This window comes from Amphiura filiformis, chromosome 17 (genome assembly GCF_039555335.1).
Source record: "Amphiura filiformis chromosome 17, Afil_fr2py, whole genome shotgun sequence".
NCBI lineage: Eukaryota > Metazoa > Echinodermata > Ophiuroidea > Amphilepidida > Amphiuridae > Amphiura > Amphiura filiformis.
In genome coordinates this window covers 44401682-44420408 of record NC_092644.1, presented here as the reverse complement: position 1 = coordinate 44420408, position 18727 = coordinate 44401682, and the positions used below count along the sequence as shown (strand labels likewise).

The following is an 18727-nucleotide window of genomic DNA, read 5'->3' as shown; positions in this document are numbered from 1 at the left end:
ACTAGAAAAAAAAAAGGAAAAAACCATCCCTAAATTGTAAAAGATGATTTATTTACAATTGAAATTTGTCGCAAAACTCTGTGTAACCTACGTTCCATTGACATGTTTTCTAACCCTTGATAACCTTTTTTTATCAATTTAGGTATCATGTTTTGCCTTTATAATGTCAAATTAATAGCGTGGAAATAAGGAAAGTAACCTACGTTACCAATTTTCTGAAAATCAAACGGTAAAATATATACCTGGTAGGTAGTAAACATTAGCATGTGATACCCTGATAAAAGTGAAATAATTTTGTTGCACCGCTATCATTAACAGAACATGTGGAAATTTTAGAAGTTTAACTGAAACATCCGTTACTGAAACATATGTTACCAGTATTTGTACGACCATGATTAAATTGAAGAAAATCACATTCTGCCTGCATGCATATAATTTTTAGTTAGTCTAGCGCCCCCTTGCACTGCTAGCAATGTACAACATTTTTAGTTTTTTGAGTTCTATGAGTATGTAAACGATTTGTAACATACATTACGTAACATGCGTTACCATTCTTAACAGTGACACAATACAATATGAGGAACCATTATGGAAATTATTTGGTGGTATATGTCAAACACATTAAACAAGAAACTTTTTGATCCAATACTTTCATAAGATTCTCTAAAGTACCAGATAATAGTCTAAATTATGAAAGATGGATATTAGATTACTTATTCCACATCTCCTGTGTTCATATTCACACTCACTCCAGGATACCAATGATAAGGGTGAAATAAGTCTTTTGTGTTGAAAGAAGCAAGTTCAAACATCATTTCAAATAGTGAAAACCGATCATTAGTAATGCGCTTCCCTCCCTGACAAAAAACACTGCTGAATTTTACGAACCAGTAGTAACGTATGTTACAGCAGTAAATTTCGCTAATTTACTTGTAAGTGTCATATATGATACCAATGGTAAGGGTGAAATAAGTCTTTTGGGTTGAAAGAAGCAAGTTCAAACATCCATTTCAAATAGTGAAAACCGATCATTAGTAATGCGCTTCCATCCCTGACAAAAATAATGCTGAGTCTTACAAACCATAGTAACGTACGTTACAGCAGTACATTTCGCTAGTTTTCTTGTAAGTGCCATAAATTTAAAAAAAGTTCAGAATATTACGTGCTCATATTTGTCTGGGTCAAAATTCGAAGCGTTATATCTGATTTTATATGTGTAAACATGACTAGAATAACATTTTATTTTCCCCATTTTTGGAAATTGCTCGTTTTTAGTGGTTTTGACCCTTTAAGAGGTAAATTAGTTCGGGCGTTGTGAATTCACAAACTCCTCTGAACTCAGAGACCCGGTGTGTGATTTCAGATACTGTTCACTTGTTTCAATTTTGGCAGCAAATAAAACATTTAGGCAGTCTGGTTGTTACATTAGATAGTTAATGATCTTTTTTGCTTCAAATTCATCTGTGCAAATTAAAATTTTGTATGTGCAATTTTGTTTATGTAAAGTAAAATGACGCAATAAAGCAGGAATATCCGAAAAACTTGCAGTATAACTTTGTTCACTGCTTTTTAAAGATATTATGTTGTTGTAGCACATAAATGATTAAACCACAACAATATAAACAACGGCATGCAAGCCACGGTTGTTGCATGTAAAACTGAGTCATTTTAAAGAAAAGTTGAACAATGATGGCGCTATTTATCTTAAATCTTGTTTGCATTTTTACAAGGGGTTGCCACTTGTAAAATGGTATTAGAACATCAGAAAAGACATACAAATGGCAAGGAAATTTTCAACAACAAACAATTATCATGAAATGTAAGGAATAAGTCATATTATTTGGCTAATTTAAATTTAATATATATGTAAATAGCGCCCTCAATTTGCACATAAATATACAATTTATAGAATGAAAATTACCACAATAAAGCATAAAAAGATGAATAATTTGATATTGAAACGAAAATCTATGTTAAAAACAGATAAAAATATAGATATGTGTATATTAGTGCGATAGCTGTTGTTATTGTCCAGGTGTAGAATTGAACATTATATAATGTTTTGTTAAAAACATTATTAAATGATCACATCAAACAACCGTAAAGCGCCTTGAAACAAAACTAGCTAAAAATGCAGTAAGTCGTTACCAAGAATTCACAGACGATCTGTGAATTCAGAGGAGTATTCAAATTCACAGACGGTCTCTGTGAATTCGGAGGAGTATTCGAATTCACAGACGGTCTGTGAATTCAGAGGAGTATTCGAATTAACAACGCCCCCGAACTGAAATCCACAGAGTACAATTCTGAGAAAAACAAAATGATTTTTTTTTTTTTTGATACAGCATTTTATTTTGTTGATTGTATTGCATGTGAGTTAAGGTATCCCAAACTAATGGCCTTAGTTGAAAATCTTAAATTTGAAAAAATATCCAAATTGGTAGATTTGATAACAAAAACATATGAGTAAGGTCATGATCATGGTAATAAATTCAGTCCTCCCCTGCTAACACTACAACGTTGTGCAACATGTAGCAACTTTGTTACAACTTAACGACTCGAATGTTGTGTGTTACTAGTGTTATCAGCTTATCACAAATGCCACGTTATGTGACTTATATATCAAGCAGGCAATGTCCCATCTAATTTAAGACAAGGACAAATAAGAAGCCATTTTTTTATTGAAGCCCCCTTTTGACCCGTTTGTAATAATGTTAGTCGTAAGGGCTTGCTAACTGAGTTTCATATTAAAAATCTCATCATTTCCATTATTAATTGTAAAAAGCAAGTAATTGTAATTGCCAAAATGACCTAAATTTTCAATTATTTGTGAATTTTCTGAAAATCCAAAATATTTAGGTTTTTACTCAATTTTGACAAAGTTAGTTTAACCTTACGTAAGTATGTCCAATTTAAAGACACTAAAGTGGAACGGTAATTATTGGTACTTTTAATAATAAGTCATTATAGCTAGTACAATTAGTATGTTAAGTGATGCGGACATAATTATTCTGGAGTGACGAATAGCTTTTCCTGTACTAAATCATGCTTTTATATTATACTGCTCTGTATTTTTTGTTCATGTACATGTATCATAAAGATTTTTTGGTTCATGTTGATCGTATTTTGTTTGAAATTATATAGAGCTAACAATTTGGATAGTTGATTTGTTTTATTCAGCTATACTTTTTGTTAACTCTGTTTTCATGTATACATGTATGCTTGCTTGTATCTGTTTGTTTTGTTGTTGTTTTTTTGTTTGTTTTTTTGTGTGCCTTGGATTAGATTTAATTTTCTAGATAAATGGCGCATTATAAATGCTTATTTATTATATTATTTATTAAATGTGATATTAGAGTCAGTTAGGCTAAGTAACAAGATTTTTGTTTTTCCAACATTTACATTAAAATTTTGATATTATTTCACAACGAAAATGTACAAGACTTTTAAACTTTTGAACAAAGCGTAATACGCACAAAATGAGGAAATATAGTCTTGAAAGGGTAAAAAAAACAAATCCGTCAATGCGCATTCACAAGACGATTTATATCGCTCAAGTACATACGATCATTGCGCTTTACAGAAAGCCGCTGACCGCTTTAGCCAAAGACAGATCTCATAAACTATAGGCTAATTAACTTGAGGAATTGTTCGGTATTAACGACGTACAATAACTCTTGCAGAATATTAGTCAGTATTTTTTTTTCAGTCCGTGCAAAACTATTCATGAATAATCTTTTATCTTGCAATCTAAAATGTTGACGGAAATAATTATACCCTACAAACAGCCATCAACAAACTCCCATACTGACATACAATTTCACAGACTGATACACACTAATATGTGATGCGATCAAGCCAAATCAGTCGGAACTCGGAAATATTGATTTTGAGATATAGCCAAACAAAGGAAATTTTTCCTTTTGTTTCCTATTGTTTTGGAAATTCTTTAATTGCTCATATCTTTGGAACTGGTTGTTCAATTTCAATGGGATTTTCTGCAAAATCCAGCTTTATAAATACTTTTTACAATCCTATAGGAAACTGAAAATTTATTATTGCCGAGTTCCGACTGATTTTGCTTGATCGCATCACATATATCCAGACACTCGCCCGCACTCGCCCGCACACCCCCACAGAAGCGAGCTGAAGTGAGCAAATTTCAATGAAAATAATTGTACTTCTAATGTCATATTGTCCATTACCTGCAATACCACACCTGCATACCTGACAGTTGTTTCTTTAGTTTACATTTTTGTTTTATAATTCAAACACATAACTTACCCAGATAAAAGAAAGCTGTTGCCATCAAAATCCAAGTAAGTGGCTTGGTAGGCATTTTCAAATAATTCCACAAAATATGACTTCGCTGAACATCATCTTATGGGTTGATGACAACAATAGCCGCAAAGGCCAAAAAAGCACCCAATCTATATCATATTCATTGCTACACACGTGTACTTCATGTTTAGCTTTGTCCTGATATTTCCCTTAATGGTGTGTCTCCTTGGTCCAAGTTTTACATTTAAATGATATATCCCGCTCCAAGTTCACCGTCTGCGTTGACAGTAACATACAGCTACGAATGACTGGGAATAATTTTAATATTGAAAGAGCGCCAACACGTACATGACGTATTATGAATCAATTGTTTTGAGTGAACTTCGCCAATACACCGTCTGTCCCTTTGTATAATATATAATTTATATAAATAAAATATCAATCAAACTTGGTACAAGTGACCAGACAGACGCATTGTATTGTGTTACACAGTGTTGTGAGTCTGTTTCAACACGAAAAACAAACCTCAGTTGGTAAATCTAAATTGAAATGCTAAATCAGTTTATAGTACAATTCTGGTTTACCCTGCGCGCCCTTTGTTTTAGGTACAATTCTGGTTTACCCTGCGCACCCTTTGTTTTAGGTATACAATTCTGGTTTATCCTGCGCACTCTGTATTTTATGGTTATGTTTATGGGTGGGGTTATGGTTAGGGTTAAGATTAAGATTAGTGGTAGGGTTATACTTGTGCGCAGGGTATACCAGAATTATTGTTTCTGGAACTGTTTAGGAACTGTTTATTTTGTTAATTTATTTTGTTAATATACTTATAGTTAAGTTATGTTACCTAAACATCTCATTTGACGTGTCAGGCATAATTGATTAATATTATTTTAAGTTGGCATATTTTCCTTTTCACAACACTTAACATGCAGCAAGGTGAGTTGCAGTAATCAACCATGTTTGACATCTGCATGACCTTGAACTCAAAAGAAGAAAAGAAGAAAAAAAAAGAAGAAAGAAAAGAAGAAAGAGAAGGAGAACTTAAAAAGGAGGAAGAGGAAGAAGAAGCAAAAGAGGAAGTGGAAGAGGAAGAGGAAGAAGAAGAGGAAGAGGAAGAAGAAGAGGAAGAGGAGGAAGACGAAGTATATAATATAAAATATTTGTACGCGTTTTCTCTATACAAATGTATCTTTATAATAATAATGTGACACAATCTGGTCCATGGTTCAAATTTGCCGCCTTGGCCCCCATGGACCAGATCGTGTCTCATATGTAGTATCGGTTGCTGAGTACTAATATTCTTGAAGCACTATGACGAATCTGCCATTATTAGCGTTCAAAAGATTGTTTTACATATTTTTGCATTGTTTGACATACATGCCACTTTAACATGCTACTTATACGAAATGCAGGATCACGTTTAATGGTACATCAACATTCATGGTAAATAATAAAGTAGTATGATGAACGTGAACATCCATAACCATAGATATTCTATTAAAGATGAAATATGTTTAAAATGCTTAAAATGCTTATCATATGTGATGCGATCAAGCAAAATCAGTCGGAACTCGGAAATATTGATTTTGAGATATTGCCAACCAAAGGAAATATTTCCTTTTGTTTCCTCTTGTTTTGTAAACTCTTTAATTGCTCATATCTTTGGAATTGGTTGTTCAATTTCAATGGGGTTTTTTTGTGGCAAAATCCAGCTTTGTAAATGCCTTTTACTATATTCTATACTGAAAATTTAATATTTCCGAGTTCTGACTGATTTTGTTTGATCGCGTCACATATATCAGGGATGCGTAACCAAATTATATTAACCATATGTATTATGATTTCTTACTATTGATGCACGATAATAATTATGTTTCATCGCAGATGAACAAAATAATTGCTGTGACAGTGGTGGCACCAGGAATTTTTCTGGGGGTTGATGGGTGGGCAGTAAAATCAGGGGAGTGCTTAGTGGACACCTAGACCTGCAAGCAAGACTTCAGTCTTTATCATATTCATAATGACATCTACAGACCTGAAGTCTTGCAGCGGTACATAGGGATGCGCTGTACGTTTAAGAAATCCAAGTTCATGCATCTAGATATATACCGTAAAACCTCGTCTTCAAGCATATAGAGTAATTTTGATGAAAGCTAAATTAATCCAGGCGCCATCTATTGACAAATTTATAGCATTGTGAAGTTTGAGCAAATAAATTACCGATACAAGCATATACAATTACAAACAAGTATTATTGTATTGGCATATTTACGGTTGTTTCGTATCAATTTATCTTTCATCAAAAAAACTCTATATGTTTGTAGACGAGGTTTTACGGTACCTATTATTTGTCAATGTTATCTCAAATATGTTGTAGACCCTCTCTACATAGTGTAGACATAATATATCACAAGGAGAGTGCTGCTCAATATGTGATGCGATGAAGCAAAATCAGTCGGAACTCGGAAATATTGATTTTGAGATATAGCCATACAAAGGAAATATTCCCTTTGTTTTCTTTTTTTTTAACTCTTTAATTGCTCGTATCTTTAGAACTGGTTGTTCAATTTCAATGGGGTTTTCTGCAAATTGTAAATGCTTTTTACTATTACATAAGAAATTTAATATTTCCGAGTTGCGACTGATTTTCCTTAATTGCACCACGTATGATAAATGCAAATTCTGAAAATTAAGCAATTTAGAGAGTCACATTTTGACCACTTATGCACTAAATAAATTACTGACACGAAGAATGCAGGTTTTGCCAACTCAGAGAATGTTAAACCCACCCGAAAGATGAGATGATTATCTGAACTTTGTCTGTGAGTAAATAAAATGGGATTAAAGTCATCCAGGTACGCCCAAACCCCTTGAGACAGCTTCTCAGCTACATCCTTGGAGCCCACATCGTGATATTTCTTATTTGTGCAGCAGATACCAATACAGTGCATTGTACCTCAGTATCCGATAACGTCATAATGATAAACGAAGATACTGAGTAACAGGCTGAAACTAGTAGAAATTGGGGGAAATTAATTAATGATTGGTTATTGTGTCATTTTGGTAGAGGGGTGTGGGTGATACTCAAACAGCATCATTACCTTCGAAGTAGACTGAAAGCCTAAACTGGAAAGCTCAACTAGGTAAAACCTAGTTAAGGTGGTGTCAAGATCTTATACCTAGTCAAGCTATATGGACTCTTGAAACAGATACAGTAGTCCAGCCAGTCTTGCTTGACTAGTTTTGCTCGACTGGCTTTAAGTTATTCAAGCCAGCTCGACTGGTTTGAAATACTGCCTGACCAGACAAAAATAGTTAAGCACGCTGGTCAGTCTGACTAGTTTTAAGCTAGTCAAGCATGTGCGTGACTGGTTTTTATTTTCAGTGTATGGATTGACGTACGTTTCTCGTACGCTACGAAATAAATTCTAGACGCGATAACAGGTGCAAAGATGACATTTTGATAAATGCAAATATATCAAGAATGACACGATTTTCGTATTCACGCAACACCTATAAAGGCTTTTAGCCTAATTAAAAATTCATAAGATTCGGTTTATAATACTTATCCCCCGGGATGACAAGTTGTTTACAGGCATTGTCTATAGCCAACATTAGGTGACTAAAAACATTAAAATAAAGACTGCACAAAAAGTAACGCAGCTGTTATAAAAACACCTATAACGTCAGAACTAAGTATTGTGTTCACAAAATTTTAACATAGAAAGAAGGATGATTTATTTACGCGCATTTTGATACCCCGAATTTAAAAGTTGCAGCGATTTGTATTGATTTGAAGTCAGCGCTATTTTACGAGCCACAATGCTTTCGTAATAACCACTGATCGCTATAAACTGCAACTTTTTAATTTGGGTATATTTCTTCAAAGGCACTACTGTGTTGTTAATATTGAACGACATTTGACAAATTGGGTATCAAAATGCGCGTAAATAAATCATCCTTCTTTCTATGCAGAAATATTGTGGAAACATTTATTAGTTCTGAAGCTATGGGCGTATTTCACAGCTGCGTTATTTTTGTGCAGACTTCACATTGGAATTATTGAATGTGATTATTTCTTCATCCAATAGGGAACCAAATCCGAACATTAAATTTGGTTTTGTCACTAACAATATTTGTATTATATCGCGAATTTCAAAGAATCGAAATTATTTGATATCAGAAGAACATTCCTCATTTATGTAGAATGCGACTTGGTGTGTCTGATATGCTCTCAGGTTCCACACAAAAATACCGTGCAAAGGTGGGTGACCGGACCCTTAAAAGATCGTACATATGGCTGTAATACAGGGTGTATCAAAATGATTGGTACCGGGCTATGTGACATTTTCAAAAATATATCAAAAATCTAAAATTGCTAATTGATATAGTTTTTGTACTATAAATAGAAAGGGGCATATGTTAACCTATTGATCTAATAATCTGAAAATGATTGGTTAATGCATCTGGGAGTTAAACGAAGATCGACGTAATCATGGTTTTACTTACACAACACAAGATGATAGGTTCATTGCTTGAACTATTTATTGCATACATGCTCTTCAATATCTCACCTCAGTCTACATAACAAAAAATTGCTTTAAAAGCCCCATCTTGAATGAACTTACACCTGGGGTGAATCCGTTCTGTAACTGCCCATATCAAATTGTGAAACATTGCAAGTTATAGCATGTTTGCATGAGATACTCCTTACGCTTGAAAGCTATCTACTTAATAGTAATCTCAATACTACAATTTAAATTACCGCCCTGGAAGGTGTTGATTCACAAACTTATTTCACCCTGGAAGGTGTTGATTCACAAACTTATTTCACCCCACCTAAATTATTCAAGTCAATAATATTACTCTCAACCAATAAATATTGATTAGAACGACATATGAAATTCCCTGCGGAGATTGTGCTGGTACCTACATCGGAGAAACCGGCCGCCCATTCGGCGTTCGCCTCAAAGAACACCAAAAAGAGGTGGAGAAATTTTAAACGAAGCCCTACACAAGAGCCAGCCGCACGTCATCTATCACAGACATTCACAAGTCAGCTATCACTGATCATGTTGTCTCCACCAATCACTCCATCAATTGGGAGGACTCAAAAGTCATCGACAGAAAAGCTGACAAGACCACTAGGTGGCTGAAAGAAGCCATCTGGATACGCCGAAAAGGAAAAGACACTCTAAACAAGGACGAGGGGGCCTACTCACTCAACAACATCTTTGACCATTTCATCACGCCCTCTATAGAGGTTCCTATTGCCTATAAAAGGAAGCAGTCAGATGTGATGGGTTGCCAGTCTGAAGAAACCACTAGTGTAGTGGTGAAACGTCACTAAAAATAGGTATATCACCCCAAAAATAAGCGCAGCAGAAACATGTTATTTGACGCTTTTAATTGAATCATCGTTATGAATGCTTCAAAAAAAAAAAAACAGAATTAAAATCGGACAATGCAAAGTGATGTAACGTCAACTTGAAGATACCGCAAATCGGGTGAAAACCTGCACAAATTGCTATAAATGGCAAAATGGTAATTTTTGGGATTTGTAATGCTTATTCGGACACTTACTTGAAAAGGTAGCATTGATTTAAGTATCACAGATTAATTGCATATCTTTCCGGACTTCGTTAAAGAAAACAAGATTTAAAAATCTCTCCTCGAATAAATGTAATAAATCCACCAAATATACAATTTTAGCCATTTTGATCAATCTGCAGACAAATAAAAGCTTAAAAATGACTAAGTCCAGCTAATTAATATGCAAAAATAATGCCAACAGAGAACCGTACATGATATGAGGATGCGGTTTTTTTGCACACATAAGTACCCAAAGTTCTTTCATTTGGTAACAAAAAATACACAAAAAGTCATTAATTATGCAAATTAGCTAATTACATCTAATTATATATTTATGCCATTCTTATGTTAATTAGGCATATGTAATTTTTACTTTTTTCAATGTTTTATTTATGTTTTATTCATACAGCATGATTTTGTCAAATATGAACCTGCTGTGATGTTGAATAAAGAAACTGCAGTTAATTGCCTAAGTGCACCGAGTTTTCAATTGGTATAGGGAAGTGTTTCACTCATTGTCCAAGGGAAAAAAATACATGATAACAAACACTGGTATTTCAGACCGGTGGTACTAGGTCCTCTATTTCGAGAGACCTATATTTATTGATTTATGTACGATCTAAAAAAATTCATAAAACAGGTCTTAACTCTTAAACTAGGCAGTGTTTAATTTCGGCGGAGTTGATAGTGATTTAGGAAATGTTTCACCTACCATATATTAAAAAGACAAATTATTGTGATCAATGAAACATAACGAGGAAATCGTTTTTTGACATGTATGTTTTCAAAAATTGGCCAACTTTGATCCGCGCGCTTTTTGATTCACTGTTATGTATGCGTGCACAGTATGACAGAATTATTGTGCAGCCACTGTGACATACCTACTAAAAATGTGAGTTTAACATCTTCATTTTTCTTGGATTTGCATAAAACGAACTATGTTAACAGTGAAATCTAACAATCCAAATGAACTTGTTCAAAGATTTGATTAGAACATTTATATATATTATGAATGAAGAAATAGGCAAGGGAAAATTAAACATTTCCATGATTTTCAACATATCATTCTCACAAGGTATTTGTAGTAAATAGAACTTTGAAAATGGTGCGCTACTGATCCAGCGTTACGATGAAAAGTGTAAAAACACCTACTTTCCTTTAGAATCATGTAACTTCTGAACAGAATGTGCTATCTTTATGATCTAAAATTCTTAGAGAAGATAAAACTACTATAATTACAAATATGTAAACAATTTACCCCAAACTGGTACAAAAAATAGTAAAAAATATCGGTAAAAAATGAAAAGTCGTTGGTACCAATCATTTTGATACACCCTGTACAGGAGTACTGATCTTCTTTTCATGCCATGTTCTACTTCTTGAATATTATTATTGTTGTTTATAATCTGACTCTTCACTAGGATTATACTTCATTTTCTTTATTACTCATTCACTTGCTTTATTGCTTTTGCTGAATAGGCCTCATAACGTACATCGATAATCTTCGTAAAATAAAAGCCATTTCAAAAACCTAGAGACATGTTACGTAAAATATTTCCTCAAAGATGCTTCGTGAAGATTATAATAATAATAAATTGCATCTGTCATAGCAATAGAAGAATGCAATCGCGACATAGCTAGATTTCAGGAAGGGACTTAGAAAGAATTACATCATAAAGAGAGTTCAGGGACGTAGTTAGAATTATATAATGCAGTGTACAAAAAAAAAAAAGCAATACAGTGAGGATGTTATCATTACATCATTATTTATTCATAACACGAAATTAAACTTGATCCGACACTTTGCAGACGACTTATCAATACTCTTGTCACGTCTATCTGTTCATTAAGACAAGTTTAAAACAGGTCAGGCACGAAAAGACCATTATATAATAAAGATAATACCTACAAAAAGGGCAATGCAATGAGAATATCAGCATTGGATCATCAACTATTCATGACATGAAATCAAACTTGATTCTACACTTTCTAGACCACTTACACATTTACGTGTTCATTATAAAATCGCTCATGTGAAAATTGTAACTGATATGCAATATAGTTTAGGTATGCTCCATTGATAATTTTGTAACGTTTCCTATCGCTTAGTCTGTCCAATTAAAAAAGATTCAAAAGGTATATGGTACTTTTGTTAGGAAGTCATTAGAGCACATGCAATAAGATGTATATATATAACCATGATAACCGCGAATTCCGTGATGTGTTGGATGCGCGAAGGACATTTAAACTCTTCTAAACTCCAAGAGTTATCAAAACAGAAGCTACCTGTGTGCCGCAAGCTACCTGTGTGCCGCCATGATCACACTGTTTCACGGGCTGTTTATAGTTCGCGCCACAGTATTTACACATTCCCCGTGCTTTGCAAGTGTGATCTTGGGGTCGTTGCAAATGTACGGTAATAATGTTAGATGCATAGTGCAGTTATGTCCACAGCAAATTCACCGTGACCTTTCCAGCCATAAACCCGCTTAGTGAAAATTAAACGGAGATATGCAGTACTAAACAATTATAGTAATCGATTGTCCAATGCAAATTTATTACTACGGGATAATATTAATCCAATGAGCGATTGAATTGTCCGCTACGGTCAACTAATCCAATCGATAATGATGCTATTGACATGTACGGGCGGAGCTCTACTGACCGAGTTTTGGGGAATTTTTCAATGGTTTGCTGTCATTTACTCATCAAGGCGGTCCTCCGTTATTATAAGGACTATGCTAATGATTTAAAAATTGACATGTAGAGAATAAAACATACTTGATTGACAGAAAGTACTAAATTTGCACCTATTACGGTTTTGTGACACCCCTCTTCCAAATGCGACCAAGCCAGGGCGGTCCGGTGAAGCAAAATATGCATCGGAATACACGGGAGTTTGGATATAGGTGGTAGGATTTCTTTCTCATACAAATGTATGGTCCCTCGTTATTAAAGCTTGTACCGGGTTGAAAATTCAGATATTTTGAAAAGAATAAGTAATTGAAACATAGAGCAAGTACTAAAATCATTACTTTTTTACTTTTTGATAGGCCTATATAACGCTAACTAGTTCATCTCCTATACAACACAGCGCTACCAGTAGGGGTCAATTGCCTATTGTGAGTGCCCCTGTGTTGTGTGCATACATAGGCAACAATAACTGCATGATGGGTACATGATTTGTGTGGTAAATGTGCCTCACTATAAACAGCAAGAGTTTCGGTAAACATACAAGGATTATCGTACACGATGTACTCAAAATTTGGTATATTTACTATAAACACGCTGTATAAAAAGCAAGAGTTACGGTATACATAGAAGGACTGTCGTAGACGATGTACTCAGAACTCGGTATTTTCACTATAGACAAGCTGACAATTACATTAAATCGTGAAAAGAACATTTCACAAGCAAAATATACAATGTGACAAGTAACCTTTTAAACTCGAGTGACCCGTACTTGCTGCGCAAGGTAACACATTGTTGGCTTGTGAGCTAGATAAAATAAACTCAATTGATTGGTGCTTGCACTAAAAGGATATTGCTAGTTCCCAAACCAATTTACGTGCAAACGAGAGAATGTAGCTTCGAAAAGGGGAACATTGCATAAAGTGGCAAGTAAAACAAATTCAGCCAACGCACATCCACATGGCACACTCACATACCCAATCATTTACACATAGTAAATGAAATAAAATGATGCTGATGAATAGAGACACAAACCATGGAGGTACTAAAATGGGATCTTACATGTTATGTAATATTAATCTGATTAATTCTTCTTCGGAAGAAGATATGAATATCAAACAAACACCAAACGATTGTAATACAAAAAACTAAATGTTAACCTCGGTTGAACTTCGCACGTGTTGCATCTAAGCTTTTCATTTTTAAGTAATGTGTATAGTCCGCTGATAATTTACAACCGGTAAGTATTCCCAATTTTCAAAACTGTAAAGGTAAATGGACCGATAAGTGGTACTTTTGATAACAAGTCGTTATAGCTAGTGCAATTAGTATGTCCAGTGATGGGGACACAATCATTCTAGAGTGAAGGATTTCCTGTACGAAATGCTATTGTAGAGATCAATTGTCGTTATTACGCACAAACGGGAAACCAATAGTTTTAAAAGGGGAAATTACATAAAAGTAACAAGTAAAAAACAAATCCGCCATCATTTATAAAACGCAAATGCATCCCAGCAAACACGAAACCTTTCGACATCATTCGCAAAAGGTTAGAAAAGTTTGGCAGAAAACATTCCAATGTCGGGGTATATAAAGGGTATATAAAGGGTATAAAACGTTTTCATAACATTCAAAAACATTTTTGATAACTTACTGCAAATATTCTAACATAATGTTATTTAAAGGCATATATTGGAATGTCATCTTTCCCTGGGTAAGATCTGACACCAGGCCAGCCCATGGCCAGAGGGTAACATGAGTAGGTTTGTTTCACCTTGAAGGCAAGGATAGTCTTGCTAATATGGGCTAACTTTCCCCTGGGCCATCCAATATGCCATGAATTAGTAGGACCACAACTGGTATCTGCTGGTCAGTTTATACTCCTATTTCCACATCTGTTAATTTTATATGTGCCTTTAAGTGTTGACAAAATATTTGGCAAACTACTGTTTGCAAAAAATATTTTACAATAACATTTTAAAAAACACTTTTGTAATGAGTTTTTATACAAATCGCTTTAAAACGTTTTCATGATCTTTATATAACCCAACATTTGATGTTATTGGTGACCAGGTTTGCAAATGCGGGTAGGGGGTGGGGTGGGTTGATACTCGATTTCCTCACTGCTCAAATTTTTCGACTAGTTTCGCTCGCAGTAATTGCTAATCCCATGATTTTTCCCCGACTGAGTGCATTTCTCCCGACTGGAAGACAAAATGGTGGGGGACATGCCATCCCCTAGACTGCTGCTCTCAGTCGTCAACCGACTGGATTGACGACTGAGAAAACTTCGTGGAAAAAAAGTGACGGATTTTGCAACAGGATTCCTGTGGCATAGAGCATGCGCAGTTGTGTCCAAATTGACCTTTTGACCGAGTTTGTTGTTTTTAAAAGTTCAGAGCGCGATCTTGTCACAGTGGCGCGGTACAGCGACGCGGTACACGGGCGCCGCTAATCAGTCGCGCTACGGCGCACAACCAAAGTCGCATTGAACAGTTTTCAGAAGTCCGTCATGATATTGGCTGTAAGATAATCAGTCGTCACTACGAAGCATACACAGTATATGCGAAGTGTAGACGGCTGATTGGAATTAGTCTAGCCATCCCCCTTGTACGCCACTAGTTTTTAACACACTCAAAATCCAAAATATAACCTGTTAAAACGTTTAAAAAACGTTCTGTGCTTGCTGGGATATAATCATTGCGCTTTTACACAGGGAGCCGCCGACCACTTTGGCCAAAGACGCATCTTATAAACTTGACCATAATGACCTTGAGGAGTTGTTCGGTATATACGGACGTACAACAATTCTAGCAAGACTATTCTTGAATGATCTTTTTACCTTACAAGTAATTTATATAGCGCATTATGCCAGGCCTCAATGCGCTGAACAGAGAACTAAACTTACAAATACATTATGCAAAAACTACAAAAGTACATATTCTATTAGGCATAATACAACCAATACAAATTAATTATAGTAAACACATTTAAAAACATTATAAAGCAATAATACACTTGAAAGAGAAACAAAATAGCATATCATATAATGAACAATAGCATGATAATTATAAACAACACACTACAATCCAAATCACTACTCGAATCCCCAGGAAAATTGAAGCCCACAGAAATCACCCCGACAGACCAAGGTAGACAACCGTCGACCAGCACATGACAAACAATCGTCCACCCGAGCCAGACAAAAATTTGTCCCCGAGCAAAACACGCCAGAGACTCAAAATAGTGATCCAGGTCCCAATGTGAAGACATAATAATTCAAAAACAGCAAATTCACAATATACAAATTAAATATCATTATCAAATTGACATCGTTTCACAGATGGACTGCTACCCTAATACATCCAGACATCCACCAGCAAGCAGAGCAAATTTAAATTAGGGGTTCATTCATATATTTTCATGACTAAACGATTGTTTATGCCCGAGAGCTTTAGCCCGAGGGCATAAACAACGTTTAGTCATGAAAATATATGAATGAACCCCGTTCATACATACGCAACATTCTGCTTGCTGTTATTTCCCTTCAAAACTAAAAATACCATCATTTTAAACTAAAACTACCAGTTCCTTATCATTTTTAACAGTTTCTCCATCGCTAATTGTAAGAAAACGTTTTCTTGCTCAGTCCATCGTGCTTGGACGCGCGCGAACATCGCGTACATCACTCGCGCTTTGCGTGAATAGCTCGCGAACAAAGACGCGTAATATCCTACTCGCGAGCGTCCATCAGTTCTCACGCGGCTTGTTTATGACCGGAACGCCGGGCATAAACGTTGTTTATGCCCGCCTATCGACCAATCACGCATGCTGTTATATAGCGAGTATGTATGAATGAGAATTCACTACCAATATAATGTTTTCCACTGCCTGCAGTTGGCTTTGTGCAATTGTACATTTGTACTGTTTTCCTGACACTTCTGTGTGATATGGAATTGGCCATTTTTGGCTATCGAACTTTGCCTGTTTTTGTGCCTACATTTGTTGTTTGGTTTATCGTGTCTGTTTATAATTATGTACAGTGTCTTTCATCACTAGTCTTGTTCTAGTGCATTTTGTATTCCCATTGAACTTGTTGTTTTGCATGTTTAGCACTTCTGTGGGCCTTGGAAATGGTAATTATTGGCTATCGAACTTTGCCTACTTCTAATGCCTACATTTGCTGTTTTGCCCCCCCCCACATACTGTCTAGTCTGTATGTTACTTCTTTCCCCACACAAGTTGGTATACCTTGCTCTTTTTCTTTCCAATCTTTACATTTATACATCTATACCGAAAAACAATCACTACTGAACACAGCTTTATGAGGGAAATGAGCTTACTATTTCATACCCTGGATCAGGTCAAAGAGTTCACTGCAAAATATACATATTAGCTAAATGAATTTTATCATGGCGAGTGAGGCAACTGTTAAATAGTAACTAAGCATCTTGCAATATCGTTTTACTGAGGACGAAACAAATGCATCTTAAGAGGTTTCCTACTTCTATTCTTTCTATTTCGGTTCGGAGGTCGAAATACTTCCAAGGTCGGAAACGAATGATATAGAAATTCACGCTATAAACACTAGATATAGAAACAATCTCATCTTACCTCGAGTCAAGAAAGTCTTTTGTGAGAAATCTATTAAATATGCAGGTATAAAGCTTTGGAATGCTATTGATTCTGATATCAAGTGCTCGTCATCAGTGAAGCAATTCCGGAAAAAGTATAAACAACATCTTATGCAAAGCTATTCTTAGTCTTTCAATCATGTGTACCTCACCAATATTTTGTTCACTAATTTCATTAATTTACTTCAATAATTAGTTTTTGATATGTGCATTTTGTTTTTCTTTGTTTTTTCCTTAAATGTTAACATAGGATATGTCATTGATGGACATGACAGCTGGTTGGTTGGACTCGGCATTTTGTTGTCTACCAACCTGCTGCCATGTCAAATAAATGCCATATACCTGTATCAAGGGGTTACAGAGCTACAGGCCTTTGGGCCTTTACTGTAATTCCTTCACTCATCGTTGTATTATGCATTTCCATAATTATTATATTTGTATTATTATTTATATCTTTATAATGTATTATTCTTATGTATTTTTCTTGTATCATGTAATGAGTGAAAAGATAATAATAAATCTATCTATCTATCTATCTATCTAGTTTGGCTTGGAAGCCAAGCTAAAAAGACGATGCAACTGAAATAAGTAATTGTGACGCGTTATGTTATACATAAACCTGTTACGAGTAAGAACAAACCTCACTTGGAAAATATCAATATTGAAATGTTGCATCAGTTTATCTCTCTAATATAAAACGTGTTCTTGATGTGGCACTAGAGTATTGATAGCGTCTCAAATTGACATGCTGGTGTTGCTGGGTTTATTAGGAACAGTTTACAGGATTTAATCTTAGGTCAGATTTTAAATACCAGGTGTCTGGTAATCTCCATCATCTCATAAATTCATTAATATTTGATATAGTTATTTAAAATGGATGACACACTAAATTAGCCACATTGTCACAGTTTGGAATGATAAGAAAATCACTTTTGTGCCTTTTACACCGTGAGATCCCCAGTGGAATATCCTTTTATAAAGCGTTGACTGGCATGTAGGAAAAAAGCCTTGCAATCACAATACTTTTACGAATAATTGTGAATGCAGTGATTGTAATATGACCACTGTTTAATATTGCACTTGAATAGAATGAGGGAAATTGGTCTAGATGTTGAAAGGAGACAGTGGACATACGTGGGATCTGGTGATGTATAATGAAAATAATGTACGACTATGATTGTGTACGTAATATGAATGTGCAATTACACAAATATGGGGTCATTCAGTACACAACCTGAATAAAAATGGGGTCATTCGGTATGAAACTTTGAAAAAAGGATGGTCATTGGGGTAACAAAAAGTAAAATGGGAGTCAATGAGTACATGACTGCCAAAAGAGTATCATTAAGTACACATAAATAAGTGCCAAACTGCGTAAAAACAACTTGGCCACCTTGGAAATGTGACAAATCCCATTGTTTCTGGAGGAGAACACAAATACCACCTAAATTTGGGAATTAAAAGGGGGGTCATTGGGTATAGCAGGAAATAGAAAAAAGGGGGTCATTGAGTACATGAATTTTTTT

At 35.0% G+C, this 18727-nt stretch overlaps 1 protein-coding gene across 3 annotated transcripts in view; it reads right to left on the bottom strand.

Moving 5' to 3' along the window:
* Window positions 1-18727, bottom strand: part of LOC140137858 (neuronal acetylcholine receptor subunit beta-2-like) — a 174034-nt gene that overhangs the window by 105568 nt on the left and 49739 nt on the right. The window contains exon 1 of one of the 3 annotated variants that reach the window (XM_072159659.1): window positions 4285-4567. The exons of the other annotated variants lie outside the window; for them this stretch is intronic. Coding sequence (XP_072015760.1) covers window positions 4285-4339 — 55 coding nt within the window. The 5' untranslated portion in view covers window positions 4340-4567. Of the gene's footprint in view, window positions 1-4284; window positions 4568-18727 lie in introns of those variants that run through there. 3 annotated transcript variants of the gene reach the window in all.